The sequence below is a fragment of the Scomber scombrus genome, chromosome 19, assembly GCF_963691925.1.
Source record: "Scomber scombrus chromosome 19, fScoSco1.1, whole genome shotgun sequence".
In the NCBI taxonomy this organism is placed as follows: Eukaryota; Metazoa; Chordata; class Actinopteri; order Scombriformes; family Scombridae; genus Scomber; species Scomber scombrus.
The window spans coordinates 5,630,573-5,648,547 of NC_084988.1; the positions used below are offsets into that span (position 1 = coordinate 5,630,573).

At 38.7% G+C, this 17,975-nt stretch overlaps 1 protein-coding gene across 6 annotated transcripts in view; it reads right to left on the reverse strand.

Moving 5' to 3' along the window:
• smoc1 (SPARC related modular calcium binding 1) overlaps window positions 1-14,315 on the reverse strand; it is a 51,016-nt gene extending 36,701 nt beyond the window's left edge. For all 6 annotated transcript variants that reach the window (XM_062440121.1, XM_062440120.1, XM_062440119.1 and 3 more), the window contains exon 1: window positions 13,963-14,315. In XM_062440121.1, the coding sequence (XP_062296105.1) occupies window positions 13,963-14,064 (102 nt within the window). In that variant the 5' untranslated portion in view covers window positions 14,065-14,315. The remainder of the gene's footprint in view (window positions 1-13,962) is intronic.
• Window positions 14,316-17,975: the final 3,660 nt, after the last annotated feature.

Consider the following 17,975-nt stretch of genomic DNA (forward strand, 5'->3'; position numbering starts at 1 on the left):
TGGTGAAGGACAGGAATAATTCAATAGTTGGAAAAAAGTATATATCTGCATCATATCTGGCATTTTTCCCAAAGTAAGGAAACATGGCTATTTGTTTTTCATTTCTTTTGTTATATAGGTAGTGAAGAAAACCATAATGTAAACTTTTATGAGAAGAAAAGACACCCAAGCATCGCTGTTTCTTCCACAGCAGATGATATAAAGTAAACTTGCCTGAGTCAGAGTACTGTGAATGGAAAGCAGTTTGTCTGTGTGATGAACTGTAAACTATAAATCAGTATCCAAACCAAAGTATTCTTTAAAAAGTGATTTAGGTCCAACCAACGAGTGCTCCAGTTAAAGAGCCACAGAGTCTGGCCTCTGCCCACAGAGTGACCCATCCTCCCCATCCCTGACTCACAACCTTAATGGATGCAGCCATTCTACCTCCACTGTCATAATAAAGCATTAAATCACAGGTTTTGAGACGGCATTGTCCGGTAAGTGGAAATAAACACCCATACCAAGACGCCCACATAATAGTAATTTCTTAGTCAGACTGTCCCACCCACAGACTCAAGTCCCGTAAAGGTGAAACCAGAGACTCAGGCAGATAAACGTGTGGATCACTATAAAAAAAACAAAATCCTCACTTCATGGTTGTGATTTTTTGACTGTAATTGAAGATTAAACCTTTTTTAAGCGCTATTACAAGTGTAGGAAAAGTAGAGGCATATCAAATGATCTAGTTATTTATTATTCAGGGAAATAATGTATGTAATGTAAGTAACTTTACTGAAGGTTTTCTTGAAAAGAAGCCCAACTTAAACACTTATGTAAAAGTTTCTGAGTTTCACTAAGAGCACTATTATATGTGAAATATCACAACAAAGAGCAAAGTAAAGGATATACCAAATAATTGTCATTAAAAAAAAAAACAAAATAAAAGAAATAAGATTAATTAAGTGACGTTAATATCCCTTTCACTTCTCAGGTAAATGACATCACAGCTAATAGCAATAGGCCAGTATCTAACAGAGGAGATGTAACAGCATGATTTAATTTGCTGTGTAATTTCACAAATTGTCACAGAATTTCAAAAACCCAATACTGCCAAAAAACCTGACATAAAAATAAGAGCAAACCAAAAGATTTACAAGATTACGCTGTTCTTTGGCACGTGTACTGAGCTAAATGTTAACAACAGCTTGCTAACATGTTCGTAATGGCAATGTTAACATGTTGATATTTAAAAGGTATATACTATAATATTTATCATGGTCACCATCTTAATTTAGGTTATTAGCATGCTAACATTGGCTAATTAGCAAAGTGCAGCTGAGGCTTATGGGATTGTCATCAGTTTTGCAGTTATTTGGTTCTAAACACGTTTGGGCACATACAATTTTGACCTGATGATAATACTAGTAAACGGGTACAGGATCATCAAAGCAATTACAGCTCATGCTGAGGGTGAAAGTTTGTTAGTTGGGTTCATCCTCTGGTGACAATGAATGTCTGCATAAAATTTAAAGGCAATCCATCTAAGAGTTGTTGAGATACTGCCCTCCTTAGAACCACTAGCATGACTAAAAATCTTACCAAACGGAGACACAAAATGCCCCCCCCCCCGCCCCCTAAAGAGAATCTCTAATAGCAGACAGTACTACTAATGTCTAATCTAATCTGCTGACTCAGACTCTGCACTGCATGCATCACAGCCACCTCTCAGTGTCGTGTCTCACAACAGTTTCTATGGGACCATTGCTTTATATTAGTTCCTCACTAAAATAAATGTGCATGTGTTTCACATTTAAAAACTGCTAAAATAAAGTCAAACCAGCAGTGAATGACAGTGAGCCTAGATCACATGGTATCTGAAAAATAACTTTCTTAACCAGCAGGGACAACCAGATGAGTGAGGTTTGTCTTTTAGCACCAGACAAACTAGTTCAAGCCATCAGCAAAGCTTTTTACAACATTTTTACACTTTTGTGTGGTTTCCAGCTTACCGAACACTATCTAAATTGTCCTGATGTGGTAAACCCCACCCATCTGGCATCTAAAGTAGGCTTAAACAAACGCTAAGTTATTTTTAGTTACTCTGTGACTTAGGTCTGTTTGACGGCAATCAGCTGCTACAGTATTAGCCAGGATGACGGGACCTGGCATTATCTCCTGAGAGAAACCAGCCCCTGCTGTAAGGCCAGTAATGGCTGGGGTTAAGACCCGCCCGACGTCCCTTAATCAAAACCAAACAAACACATCTAAATTAACCAGAATAACATGTAACAGGAGCTATTGCTGGATCTGCGAGGCACACGTGCTGCTCAAAATAACATTAATTACCTAAACCTGCGGGGAGAAACACGCTCATATTCCCTTGCTGAATATCATTATTTGCAGTTTTACAATATACTGCAAGAGAAAGGACATCAAAGATTTACAGAGAAGCCACAGTGCCAAACAAGATAATTGAGTATTGAATACACCCCTGAAGGAATAATCTCACTTTAACGACCGCACAGAGGCCCTTTCTTTAATTTTCAAAGGGGAGAAAAAGGAAAATTGATATATTTTTCTAACTTTAATGGACAGGGATACTGCTTAGATATAAATCCCATAATCTTACAAGGACATGATATCCTCCTCTGTCTGACAGCCCACCAAAGAGTCTAAAGATGAGTTGGAGGTAAAACACCATGGGAGTTATGTGACGGTTTGGTGCTGATATCCTGACCGGGAAACAATGAGCGCCGAGATTCTCACTTTTAACAAGCCAAATTCCCCTTACATACACACACACGCACACACACACACACATCTCAGCCAGAAGCACACGAAGCCCTGAGCTCTCCCGCCACCACTCATAAAATAAGTGAAATGCAACCCCCATTGTGCAACCATTACAGCATTAGCAAAATGGTCTTTTTTTACCGTCACTGGCAGGGAATCTGTTCCAGCCTCACCCGCAGCAGTGGAACAAGAAGAAAGAATATGTTTCGAAAATAGTAATTTTTTTATATATGTATATACACACACGCTTAAAAAGGTTGACATAGGGGAAAAGTGGGCTATGTAAAACGGAACAAAAGTAGTAAATAAACAAATATGCGGATTACTACTACAGTAAATGCAATTAAGTTCAACTTTCCAGCTGGCTTTATGTGCATGGGGTACAGCTCATTTATTTAGAGAAAATTAAGTTTAAAGCCAAACATGTTACACAATATAAAGAGTTGATTTTATTCTCACCCTTATTACTGTAATCAGCTCCTGATTTGTTTGGACATAAATGTGCTGAAGGTTCACTTAACAACATGTTAGTTGATTTATGTCCCAGATACATCAAAGCTGTGATGACAGGAAAGATTACACTGTGAACAGATGTAAGGCCAGCAATATAAAGTCCTGTTTCTGGAGTGAACACAACACCAGAATCAAGTTTACTTTTCATTTTGTCACTGAATATATTTGCATTAGCTAATAATAATAATACATCAGCAGTGGTGTCTTAAAGGACCGTGCCAGTGGTTAGCTCATTAAATGATTTTCACTTACAATTTAAAAATCAGCACTTACTATTTTTCAAATTATGCTGTAGCATTTTAGAGATTTTAACACATTTCTAAGGTTCCAGCTACCCAAGGATTTGGCTTTTCTGCTGTCTATGTTAAGTCAAACTGGCATAGTAGTTTAACCTTTATGCGTAATGTACCTCTGGACAGTTTTAAACTGCCAGAGCTTGAACTTTACATCACCAAACATACTAATAATTCATTTTCAAAGTTATTACAGCCATCAATTAGCATGATTGAAGGTGAAATCTGTTAAGTAGAGATGACTTTCACTAACATATGTTGGAGTCACCTGTCCTCTCAAAGAGCTGTCAATTTATTTTAATGTTTGCAGAAAATGGCACAGTGTTCGTATTTACACACTTATATAAATACTCAAGATACTTCTGTGTGGTCTAATGTAAAACTGGAGGGAGAACAGTGTACTTAAAGCACAGGCCTAGATATGATCATTATTATAGCACAAAGTGATCCATGTTTTGGCATTTAGCTCTTATCCTGGCTTGATATCACAAGTGATGATAAAATCAGATACTGAGTACTGGGGGGAAAATTGTCTGTTCCACTTAACTAACAGGAACACGCACCTTGATATGAATGATATCACCGCTTCGAAGGAAAAGGCTTTTGCATGCAGAGATGGAGATTTATTATAGGCCGGGCTTCATCCGTGCATGTGTGTCTGTGTGTGTGTGTGCGTGTGTGTGCAGGTGTGTGTGTGCGTGCGTGTGTGTGTGTGTATGTGTGTGTGTGTGTGTGTGTGTGTGTGTGTGTGTGAGACAGAAAGAGGAAGCATTGTTTGCCAACTCCACGCTAACGTGTGATGGGCTCATTACCCCCTTGGGCACAACAACAACAAACAATACAACAAAGACCAACACATACATAAATACATACATATAGGGCCATCTAATGCATCCCTGTGTCATTAAAGCCAGGCCCTCGCTAACCAACAAGTGGATAGAGGAGGTAAAGGATGAAAGTGAGCCAACCACAGAGGTAACAAGCCAATGAAAGTTGTCCACCAAAGTCAAGGCTAATTGTGTACTGTTGTGTACTTTTAACAGGCTCAGGTAATCACTTTTGTCCAATAATTAGCATTTAGTTTTCAGGAAATCTATAAAGCGAATGCCATCCCTCATGCTGTTTCAATTAACACACTTTACTTAACCGTGTTATAAAAAGAAGTGGAGAAAATAAAAAGGAATGTATGAAAAGCTGTGCCCCTTCTTCTCCTCCCCCTTATTCCCTTTAAATTTCTAATTAGGTTTTGTCTTGAAAAGAAACCTGTAATTTAACTTTTTCAAAGTAACCCTTAAAACAGGGATCCAGCAAGAGCGAAAACGGAGCTGGACAACTTTCACACAGGAGGTGCAAAGTGTGTGTGCCACTCACAGCGGGAGGGTGGGGCTTGGGTTTAAAACATTAAAGTGTAGTCCCCAGCTCCACTGTTCTTTAATTTGACCTCTACATGTAATTACTGTTATTTCTTCAGTAAAGTCGCACTGATTTTAGTACATTTTAACAGCTAACTTGTGTAGAAAGTAAAGCGCTGGGAGGTTTTGCTGAATGAAAAACAAACTCTGATAAGCCTCAACACACCTTAAGACAGTAGTATTGTTGATAGAAGATAACATATAGTATTTCAATTAGAAACACACTATTGTGTAACATGAAGAATCTTTTGTGGTTTAGTTTGTTCAAAATGGGCAGTTAGCACTCTGAAAAACATGAAAACTGACAGGCTATTGCAAATTAAGCATCCATAGAAATGATTTCAATGATAAATCTGGTGATATTTTATATTTTCCTAGTCAACAAGTCAGACAAAAGACCAAAACCATCTATGAATTGGTTCGTCAACCAAGAACTGTGTGTATTTAAAGCCTGATATATTTTCCTCCTCTGTCCCAAGGACCTCCATTGTTGTCAAAAGCTATTAAAAATCCATCATTGAGCCACACACTGTCACACTGAAGGACATGTTCTCTCATTATGTTGAAAATGGGCACTGTAGTTTGTTTTGAGGCAAACCCATATACAACATCCTGCTGCTGTAAATACTCACTACAATCTGCAGCTGAAAATACTCCCCAACAAATGCAATATGACTACAGTGCCCATTCATTTTAGGAAATTCCTTAGCCTCTGAAAAAATTACACTATATATTTGTAACCTGCCTCTAAAGGTCTGCATATTTAATTCAGGACCAGTACGCTAGAAAAGTCACAAAGTATTGAGAGACAGACTAACAAATTGTTGTTTTTGGTCTTTTTATGGGATTTGTTGACAATCAGCTTTATCCTTTAATTTAAACTCCCAGCAACTGTACTGTCAGGATGATAAAGGGAACAAAGGCAAAAGCAATGCAAAAAATCATTATCTTCCTACAACTCATAATCTCCCTTGATAAGAACAATATATATATATATATATTTGCACATTATCAACAAAAAAAACAAATTTTTATAGCATTATGAAGCCATAAATAGTCTTTATGAAGTAAACTTTCTTGATTTATGCCAACCTTTGTAATGTATTAGTTATATTTATAGTATCCAGTCCATGTAATCTGATAAAGAGTCAAAGAAAAACATTTTCACACCATGCTGAAATCAAATTTCCTCCTGAGATTGTTGTCAGGAGATTAAATACTAGATTAATGTGAAGGATGACTTCCTTATTTTTCTTTTGAAGTGGTGTAAAGAAATCAAAATGAAAGTGTGAGTTAGGGAGGGAGAGGGGGCTGTTCTTCCTTTTCGGAAATGGCTCTAAATCTGATTAACAACATTCCTTGTTTGTCACTAATGCTACATCCTGGCTACAGAACAGTCAGCTGTCTCTGCTGTTCCCAGGCAGCGGTGTGTGTGTGTGTGTGTGTGTGTGTGTGTGTGTGTGTGTGTGTGTGTGTGTGTGTGTGTGTGTGTGTGTGTGTGTGTGTGTGTGTGTGTGTGTGTGTGTGTGTGTGTGTGTGTGTGTGTCTGTGTGTGTGTGTGTGTGTGCGCGCACGTTTGCATGCGTGTCTGTGTGTGTGTGTGTGTGTGTGTGTGTGTGTGTGTGTGTATCCATCCAAACCACATTACAATAGGTTCCACGCCACTATTGCAGACTTAAGCTGAGACCACTCGCTTGTTCATATCAAAAGAAAAGAAAAAAATGAAATGTCTGTCAGAGCACAGGCTAATCTGAGCTAGTCTGATAGAGAAGAGGAAGTGTTTCTGCCGTCCACATAATTTGAATGATTACAAAGAGCCACGGGTTTTTTAACAAGCACTATTCCGCTTACACAAGAGCTGGTGCATGTCACTTAAACCCACAGAGTTTACATACAATAGAGCAAGCTGACATAGTGGACTAGACAATTGCGTAACTGCAAACGCACCTCATAAACTGCGACTATCAGGAGGATCTGCGAGGGAAAAAGAAACGATGAGTGACGTAGCGATGATTCGTGCATGGAGCACACTGGCCTGAAATCACAGAGCTGGACTTTGACTGTGTTTCATTACACTGATTAGAAAGCCCCGAAATTGAGCATGAAATGCGTTTGCTGATCATGCAATCATCAGAGGGTATCGACATATGTAAGCAATTTGATTGGTTGCTTGTGGAGTCACCCCTAAAGCCATCTGTCAGTGGCCTGTGAAATATAAGTGGAGTCTAGGTGTCTAGTTATGTAAAGGCCTTGGCTTGCGCGCCTGTGTGTTTTGGACTAGTTTTCAGTAAACTAAAATCAATTTGTTGACATTTAATGGGATTCAGCAGTATTTCTCAGGCTTTTGTTATAATTAAGTGTTAGCGTGCCCCATTTCCCTGAACTTGTCTTTTTTATTCTACTTCAGTTAGAGATTTCTAACATTTAAGACCTATTACCAACCTCCACAGAATAGATGTGACTTTTATTACAGTCATTTTCTTTTCATGTGATGGATTTCTCATTATGATTGTGTAACGCTGGGGCACAATGTGAAACTAACAGGACCACAAGTCTACAGTCACACTAACAGCTCTGAGGTTGTAAGACTCATTGTTGAGAAAACCAAACTGTTATTGTAAACCAGAATATTCTGATTGTTAGATGAAAAGTTCAGAGTTCACCAAAGTTGCAGTTGGCATGAATGTCTGAAAACTGCACAAATGTCAAACTCATGGAGACACAAGGGGAGAAGTCACCAAAGTCATTCAGATTCATCCTCTGGGAACCACGACTGTCTGCACAAAATTTTTATAGCAGCCCCAACATTAATTATTGAGATTGTTAAGTCTGGACTAAAGTGGTAGACCAACTGACCAATAGACCGACACTGTAATCCCAGAGCCGTGTCGCTAGCATACCGCTAATGTTTGAGATACTTGTAGGTTAACAATTGTTGACCGTTTAATGATATGACCACAAGATGGCAGCGTTAGTCTGTCTGCCGATCCAACACACTGATTCACATCAAGATATCTCAATAACTTCCCGGATATCTATTAAGTCTGGTAAGAATATTCCAGATCCTTCGTAGGTTGTTAACTGTTTCATAATTAGTCTGTTATCACTTGACTAGCATAACTCCTTAATCTTAAAAAGATTCATGGTCCCCGGAGAATGTTTTTGAAGAGAACGTAGTACAACCATTGTGCCTATATTTGCACTTTTACAAAAGAAATATCAGAATCAAATGGAAATTTAGAAATTTACTAAGCAGAGTCCTGGTCCCAACATGATTTTGGACACAGCTGAACATGAACTTTCCTTCAGCACCACCCTCAAGCAAAAATGTAAATTTTATACACAAGATAACGAATACTAAATGTCAAGTTGTCGAGTCACTTTACCGTGGATATACATACTAACTACAAGATTAGTCTCTTTTGACCACCTGACTTTCCTTTAGTTCTATTATCAGGCCAACATTTAAACGTCTTTATGAGAAACATTAAAATCTATTGGTAAAATTACCATAAAATATTAAAGATTTCTATGCAAATTTGCTGTCAATATTCATAGTTCCCAGAAGATAACATTTCCTTTTAGTTATCTTTGCGTCTTCTCTCTAGAATTACACTAAAATTTACACACAAAATATTATATCCAGTATTTGTTGGGCATGTTCATGATCCCCAGAGGAAGAACCTTTTTGGGTTGTGTATCAATCATCAGATCTGTAGCACCATCCAGAGGCCATTCATTCCTTGGCAGAAAGGTTCTAAGAACAGCAAAATAATATGCATATTGTGGTATCATTATGCAAAATCGCACCACCATTCAACAAAAAAAAAAGACCCCAAAACCACAAGCTTCATCACCAATAACTGTTTTTAGGGATTTTTTCCCTTAACTGCCTAATCAGAAACTGCTGCAGAACAAAAAGTCAGGACAAGTTAATCTAAAAGGTTTGTATTTCATGACTTCTTTTCACAGAAGACGGTGATGCCAAACTGTGACCTTATTACTTTGCCAAGAATGTTTTTCCCCATAAAGGCTAACTGGAGAAATGTGCACATCTGTGTGATTACGGTCAACAGCTCGTCATCTATGCATCCCAGTGGTTTGATGGTTAAGGGACAAGCCTTTGATGCTGTCCTTCTTTTATCTCTCTTCCCATACATGTCAATGTCTCCCAAATACCATTGTAAGAATAGTTACTCTTACAGTCCACTTAATCACACACACACGCTCCACGAGTTTGAAGTATGGCACGGTTTATTTATTATTGTGTCTATTTTTTTAACCTTTCCCCCAGTCTCTATAAAACCCTTTGTGATGAATTTTAGAAATAAATATAATTCATTCTTCTTTGTCCTTGTTTAAAGTAAATACATACAACTTATTTTATACCTGTAATTGTCTATGCATATATAAATCTATGCAAATCTATACTAAATCAGTAATTCTGCTTTGACTTAAGTAGAATAATGCCAAATTATTGTGCTCAGCTTCTTTTGAGAAGGCATTGATTAGCCTACATGCTACAGTATGTTTGAACCTCTTTGTCCTCATAAGGTGACCTTTAAGGGAGCTTTCTTTTTAAGGAGATAGTCATGAGTTGGTGGGTTAATGAACATATTAATACTGAAATGGCTACTGTCAAGATATCACAGTGACTTTGTGTAATTGTAACTCCTGAGCAGGTAATTTTACTTCTTCATGTGTAATAAATAGTCAACTAACTTAACTGCTACTCAAGGGTGACATTGTGCTCTTTCCACTCCTAAATAATATCTAAAATGTTCCGGACGGCTCTCATTTGAACAGCTGTCCGGAGTACTGACAAACACATTCCCAGCACATTGCAGGAATGGTTAGGATTCCTTAAAAGTCCAGTCCATTTGTTGCATTTCTTCATTATTGTTTTATTCGGCTGCTGTCCAGCCTGTCGGTTGCAGAATGACAACAACACTGCTGAGTTGACATGTTTATAAGATAGTTCAGATAAAAGCATCATTACAGTTTGATATATACACTATAACACATGTCTGTAATAGTAATAATACATAATAACATTTAAAACACAAAAATAAGTCATCATAATAAGTCTGTGGAAAAAGTTGTATATAATTAATGGCTCTGGAGGAATTATGTCAAGAGATGTCTTTTTCTCAGTTTAGGATGTAAAACTACAACAGAAATAAAAAGTCTGATGGTGGTATACAGTTTGAAAGCCTGGCCTTTTACCTAACATAGAGGATCAAACTTCACGAATGCTATGGCAACGTGGTGCGGAAATATTTTAAATAGTCCACCAACTTAATATCTACATCCGGTGTCCAGTAGATAAATGTTTAAAGAAATAGAAAAACTGTTGACGCTAGTTTACATTCCACTTATTTGAATTATGCAGACATTAAACTTCGGTGATGTGCCAATTTTCTCTAAACTTGCCTAATCTGCCTCATCCTTAGTTACCAATTTTCTAGAATGCCTTTTGACAACCACCAGATAATACGTTAACTTTCTTTTTTCTTTAAGTGCAAGTGATATACAGTAAGCCTACAAAAACTGTCAGAGGAAAAAGCTGATATCGAATTTTATCACAACGGTAATGTTTTACTGTTACTGGAAAATGATGACTAGAAAGAATCTCAACTTGATTTATTATTCACTCTTGACAGAATTGGCAAGAAATGTATGATACGCCCATTAATCCTTGTTTAAGGGTGGATTTGTCTATTCATTTATCAAAATCTTGTCAAAGTAGATTTTTCTCTCCCATCCCACGAAAGCCCAGATCCTGACCTCCATTCCTTTTTGCACTGTAAGCATATTTAAGAGTCATCGCCTCACCGTACAACAATCACCCACATGCACCTGCACTCATACGTTTACATGCATCAACACACATGCAGGCCACTCACACCTGCACTGCGCCTGTGATCTTACTCACACCAATAAAAAGGCTTTCCTGCTTTTGAACCGGGGCTATACTTTCCTAAGATGAAGGTATGCAGTCTTGGCCGGCACAGCGCTCAGGCCTGGCTGTTTATGTTTGTTTTTCAATGAGATTATGGGTCTTCACTGATGCTGTCATCAAAGTATGCGAGTTTACTGCTCATCCCATCCCATCTCATCCCATCCCATCCCTGGCACTAACGAGTTGATTTGATGAAGGGGATTAAGGATAGGCGGGTAAGAGTGGATGGCATCCTCATTTGTTAGAGGTAATTTCTCAACACATTCCCTCTGGGAAACTGATTTCCTAGTGAAAACATGTTCAGGGAAACGAGACCCTGCCTGCGTGACCACCACCTGCCTCATTAGACAGATAATTACTGATACTGAGGACCCAAAAACCTGCAAAATATCCTGTACTCATTAAGCAGTGTAATTAAATGTTGTATTTAAACTTTTTAAATTATTTTAAAAAATCAAATGTTTGCATCAATATTCATAAAAGGGTTTTTCAGTGAGATCATGCTTTTTGTGGTTCACTTTTCCTCACTGCTTTTTAATCACTACACATATCACTTCAGCCTGTGACTTTGCCTAGTTGATTACACAGAGACAGTGTTGCACTGCTGCCATTGCAAAGTGTGCAATCACCACCCTTAACCATCAACACACATCCTTATCATCTGAGTGGTTCTGTCCTCCCACTAGTGCATGAACAAGTTACTAAAACAATAAAAGAGAAATCAAAGTTAAACTCCCAGCAGCCTCAAACAGAACCAAGAATGAGGAGGGAGCTTTTCACATTAAGTAGGACAGACTTATCTGCACTGCATGCACAGTCACAAGCCAAAAGGTTCATATCGTCTAAAGCTTTGTTAGTCTCCCAGTTAGTCGTATTCCCCAGTTTGGAGAAATGTTGCACCTATTGCATCATGCAGCCTCTGGGGAAATGAGAACAGAGCTTAGCTCAAGCTATCACCCCTGATATCAACATGGAAAGTGGGGGTGTGAATACTGGTATTACGGCAGCTGTGAGCAATGTTAAAAGTATCTACTGTGGTGTGAGTGGGTGTGTGCAGCAGGCAAAGTGTGACTATTCTCTTAGTGCCCCAATCCATGCCAGGAGGACGAAGTGGATGCAGAGACAGTTTTAAGTGATGATAAAGGTGACAAAGATGCTACGAATGTTCACTGAAACTTTGGAAAAATGTCATGCATTTCATCGGTTTTCAAGTGAAAAGCTTTTGTCTCTAGAGTGTTGACTTTTCAAGAACTAAGAAGTGGCATTGAATTCAGATTTTGGGAGTTTGTCCAGTCTGGAGTATCAGCGTTTCTCAACCAGCAGTGGAGCATGAAACTACTTCAACTAAAGATAAAACATTAAAGAGGGAAGAAAAAAGGACAGCTCAGACAGTTTCAGAAAAGGACAATAAATCCCCTTTCAAATTGATTTCCTAAACTTCCTGGTACTTGTATTATCCAATGTGGGTAACCACATATCTGGCACCTGGATCAGCCACAGTAAATACAGCAAACACCAAATTCACTTGTATGACAGTAAAACCACACACTCCACCTGGATCTGTCATTATTTGGGTTGTAGGAAAGCAATTATAAAGTGACTAACAGCGAAGAGATTACGCAAAGTATGAATACACTGTGATTGTGACTATTTCCATGGAGAAGTCTTGACCACAGTGTCTTGTGTAAGGGGAGGGGGGTTCAAAGACATTGTGAAATAGTTCCAATATGTGAGCGAAGTATTACATATTCATCCCCCCCTTGAGTCATCTTCCCCCTCTGACCACAAATATTACAGCGCATCTGTGATTTGAAACAATGCTGTTCCCCTTCGCTACGCATCACTTATTTCCCTCTCTGCCTGGACAGTGCCATGGGTCTTTGTGAAAAAGCTTGAACAGGAGGGGGAACAAGTAAAGCAGTGTGTGTGAAAGGAGAAAAAAAGATAGATGCAGATACGTGACAGTGACAAAGATCTGTCCTAGAAAAGTAGAGAGGACAGGGGCAAGGATGCTGTGGTAGAAGAAGGAGGGTAAAACTCTGGTCAATGAAAGAATAAGTCTAATTTATGTTTCATATCCTTGCAAAGAACCCTTCATCATGTCTTTAAGTATCATAATTTCACTTGTCATAACAAGAATGGAAATTGTATTTAGGTGGATTTAGCTTTGCTACCCCACCTGAAGAAAGACAAGAATCTGGACCAGAGTTTCTCTCATAGTGACTAAAAATTACAAAAGCGCCAAATTGATTTTATCTGGAAGAGTAAGGCACCTAATAAGCATGAAAACACGCCATGGAGACATTTCCCGAAAATAAAAAGTCCTAATAAAGTCCTGGAAAGTCTGTCAAGGTTATGAAAAAGTGCCTCAAAGCATTTGAAAACGAACTGGTTGCTATGTAAAAACTTTATAAAGTCATAAAGGACCCAGATTCAGATGTATTGGATTAACACTTATTAGAATAAATACTATATTCAATATTCATGTCTTAACCCACAACATGCCGTTATTGGATCATTTAGGTGTGCCCCATAATACTTTGAAAATCACTGAAAGTCATTGATTTGACGCCAATATACCATTACTACAGGACTTTTATCATTACAGCAAAATCAGTTCTGATACACTTCATTTTACACCTGGTCTGGAACAAATGCACCCAATGCAGTCTATAAAGGCTATAATACACACTATTACAATGTGTGCAATAGGTTAATAATGCTATTTCTTTAACGTATGTAGACTTCAAGAGATCAGCGTTAACATGTGAGGATTGCCTGAATCTTGTTCATTTAAAAGAGCGTAAAAAAAAAAAAAAAAGGTGAAGCACCATTAAATTAATTTTTCTTAAAGATTCAATTTGGCTCATTTGTGTAATCTGATCTATAAGGCGCTACATTTTACAACAAAAAAAAGCATTACATTTTGGCACAGGCTTAATTTCTGGTGCAGGTGAAACAGCGAAAGTAGATAACCCATCAGACACACAGACAGGTATGCACTCACCCGTGAACCAGGTTTCTGTGCGGAGACTTGAGGCAGGTAACAGAGGAACAGCGGCGCCAAAAAGTGCGACAAGGTGAAAAGCAGGAAAGCTGGCAATAACATAATTGCGCAGGAGGCAGGTAGGCTTGTCGGTCAGACTGATGATCAACAGGTCCACACGGTGAAAAGATTAAAATAAAAACACTCCTTCACTGTCTCCACACTTTTTTCCTCTTAGTGATTTTTCCTTTGTCTGCTTCTCCAGAGACTTTTAGTGCCATGCGTGGGATGAGAAATTATGACTTGGCGTTGACCATTGTGATTGGTTTTATCCAGTGCGAAGAGGATCAGCTGTTCATCGCGGGTTCCACAGGTTGAGTTCCCTCTGTATCCATTGCAACTTCATTTAAAAGCAAAGGAGGGCCCAGCAGCACTGACTGACACTCCAGCTGTCCAATGGCAGCCCAGGGAGGGTAGCTTTAAAGCCACGCCCACCCTAAAAAGGTCCAAAATTAACGCTGTGCAGAGGAGAAAAGGCTGCTCTGGTTAGAAGGAGAGAGGGAGAGAGAGAGAGAGAGAGAAGCAGGAGACTCAGCAGCTGCCGGGACACTCAGTGTATTATCGTCAGTCTTTGAGAGCAGGGACAATGGCTGAGCAATTGTGAGGTCAAATTTTAGGTTCTCATCCCCATTCAGAGACATATAATGCTCTATAATAGCCTAGTATCCTGCTGCCGTGACATTTAGCCTGTGTACTTGGGTTACAATGGAAAACATCTATTGAGTAAAGTCAATAGCTGTCACAAGCACTGCAGGGGGTCAGCCTGTGTTTGTAGATTTGTGTGTGTGTGTGTGTGTGTGTGTGTGTGTGTGTGTGTGTGTGTGTGTGTGTGTGTGTGTGTGTGTGTGTGTGTGTGTGTGTGATGGTGGAGCGAGGATTCAGTGGTTGATTGCGCCAAAACATCTGTCTGTGCCACTTTGTCCCTAATTATTGTCAATAGTTTTACTTTCTTGCTTATTGTTGACACAATATGACCACAAATGTCTATTAAAAGTGTTTGAAAATGTTTCACATGCCCACATATGCTCATGATGCACTATAAATAAAAGTAATGCTTGATCATGAGGCTGAAATTAATATTAAATTATCCATAAAATGGATAATAGTAACATATATCCTATGATTAATAATATATTAAATTAAAGCTGCAACAAATAGTTGATTAACTGATTGGTTTATGAGCTGAAAATTAATCAAACAAAATGAAACATTTTAAGATGGAGATGCATATCAGTCACATTTAATTAAGACAATAATCACAAATGAAAATAAAATAACATGAGATGCAGCTCTAAATATGATAATATGATCACTATAAAACTCCACAAAAAGTTGATATATAGTTATAATCAATTACTGCCCCGCCGCATACATTAAAGCATGTCAATAAAACTGGTCCAACACTGTCGTCGTCCTACAAACTCTCAACTTCTGGCTCTCACGTCCTCTCTCTCTCTCTCTCTCCCTGCTTTCTTTTTCTCCATCTTTCCCTTTTCAGATAAATTGTGTGGCCCATTGAGAGCAATTTAAAAGGAAGGAAGAGAGACTGGAGAGGGTGAGTGAGGGAAGCAGAGTGTTGAGTGCAGGTGTTCAGCTTCAGTTCAGCAACCCCTCAATCCTCAGAAACTGGGCTTTTAAGAGCTGAAAAGGGCCATCCGGTCACCCTTTGCTGGAATGAGTAACCCCCCTCTCCTCAAATCCCCTATTCTCAGTCTTTGTCCCTATAGATATTTTTTAATTGTTGGCTATGACAGTTCAGCGGCTTTTTGAGTGCCTCAGTGAAGAGCCTTGTAATTAGAGCTATTGAGCTGCTGGAATTGGCACAATTAGGGTCAGCATTAATGATTTGTGTGTGCACCGGGCGGTTTCAGAAAAGCGGTATTTTCTCAGAGAGGATGGAGAGAATTCGTGAAGAGGGTCAGGCCAAATGGGAGAGAAGAAAAAGGAAGGCGCAGTTGGATATAAAAGAAGAAAAACGGAGGCCTTGGCGAACTTGAGACAGTGAATTATCTAAATTCTTGTTTATTGGACCACCATAGAGACTCAGCAAAGCATCCCTGTAGTATCATTATCAGAGTTGTTTCTCACTTCAGGGGCTTCAGATCCCCCCCATCCAAACGGCTCTTTGCCGGCAGGGTCCACTCATGTCCTGGCGTGAGTGGAGAAATGCTGTGGGAGGTGAGGATGAGGAGCAGAGAGGGGGAACAGGAGTGTCTCTTGGAATGTTAACGAGATCAGTTTATATCTGCTCTTCCCTCTCGGTTCAACCCTCCACCCCTAACAAAGCAGACCAAGTTTTCTGGGGTGTAAAGCTGTTGTAGGGAAAGCATGGCTCGACACTTTAATTCTGTTGTCATTTGGCTGAGCATGAAAGAAGACCTCTGACAACAAAAACAAAAAAGGAATGAATGGGCATGCTGAAAGGAAATGTACTTCCCAATTACTGCAGCGGCCCTTCCAAAGATGCCCCAGCCGCTGTCCCCCCGCCGGCTTACACCAACTACATACGGCCGAAAATTAGCAGGTGTCTGTAGACACAGAAACAGACGGAGCAGGACAGAGGCCACCCAGAGACCTGACAGCCAGAGGGGGGGTGGGTGGGTTAGCACAGATGTTTGACCATGATGTCACATGTACGAAGAGTACAATTTAAACACACACACAGAGTTCAGATGTGGTATGCTGAATGTTGTGGGTGAAAATAAGTTATAATGATTAGTCAGTTGTCCCATTATTGTTACAGTTATTCAAGGTGTAACACAAAAGTAACTACATTCTTTCTTTATAAAAGCTACCTTTACTTTTTAAATTAGTTCAAATAGCTTCTTGTTATTCATACATGTTAATAGCTGTGTGTTAGTTCTATTAAACTATTTGATCATTTTAGTTATTTAATATTATGAACTGGTGAAACCAGGTGAACTGAGTTATGAGTGTTAGTACATTTACTCTTGCATTATTCTTAAATACCAATTAGATGTGCTTGAATTTTATGACATTATCATTTTGTGCAACTTACCTCATCCCTGCTGTATTTTAGGGAAAAGTAGCTTTTACTCCATTACTTGTTACTTCATTAATGTGCATACTGTATGTTTATACAGTATAAATGTAAGTAACTTGAATAACATGATGTAATGTTATATATTAATCTGTGGTGGTACATATATTTACTCATACTGCACGTACCCGAGCACAACTTTAATGTATTTACACTTTATGTTACTTTATATTTGCCTAATATTACTTATCCGCTATATTTGAGAGGGAAATACTATAATTCACTCCACTTACATTCCTTTACAGCTATAGTTAATGGTTCCTTTTACTGTAAACTTTTTTGTACAAAAGATCTGAATACTTATTCAACCACTAATATAAAGGTAAACTTCCCGTAAGTATATACACAGTAGTAGAGCTTGTACAGTAGTTTGTGGTTGTATAAATTCTGCAAGTAGATTCATTTATCAATAGTTTAACACTTACAGGAAGGGGTCATATAATGGGTGCTTTTACTGATGAAGTGCATCTTATAATACTTCAGTATTTTACTTATGTAACATTTTATATGCAGGAATTTATTTGTAATGTCTTCTCATTGCGCTATTGCTGTAAATCTTCACACACTGAGGATCAATAAAGTCTTATCAGCTATAAATACAGTATCGGAATACTTTATCCCATGAGTCCTCTAATAACACTCTGTACTGTATGTATGATAGCTCTTCAAAAGTTAGTATTGCCAAACATGACCAAACACAATTACAGAGCTGAATGAGAGACAGACAGAGGGAAGGGGGCTGGGCGGTGTGCTCAATGGAAAAATCAGAGGTCAGATAGAAAGCCCTTTCCTTTTAAAGTGTCATCTGGATTTCATTTCATAAATTCCACATATTTTACATGTACTGGCCACAATTTTCACTAGCTCCTGAAAATGAAGAACTGTGTAGAGCCCTTGGCTGACCGACAGTTCT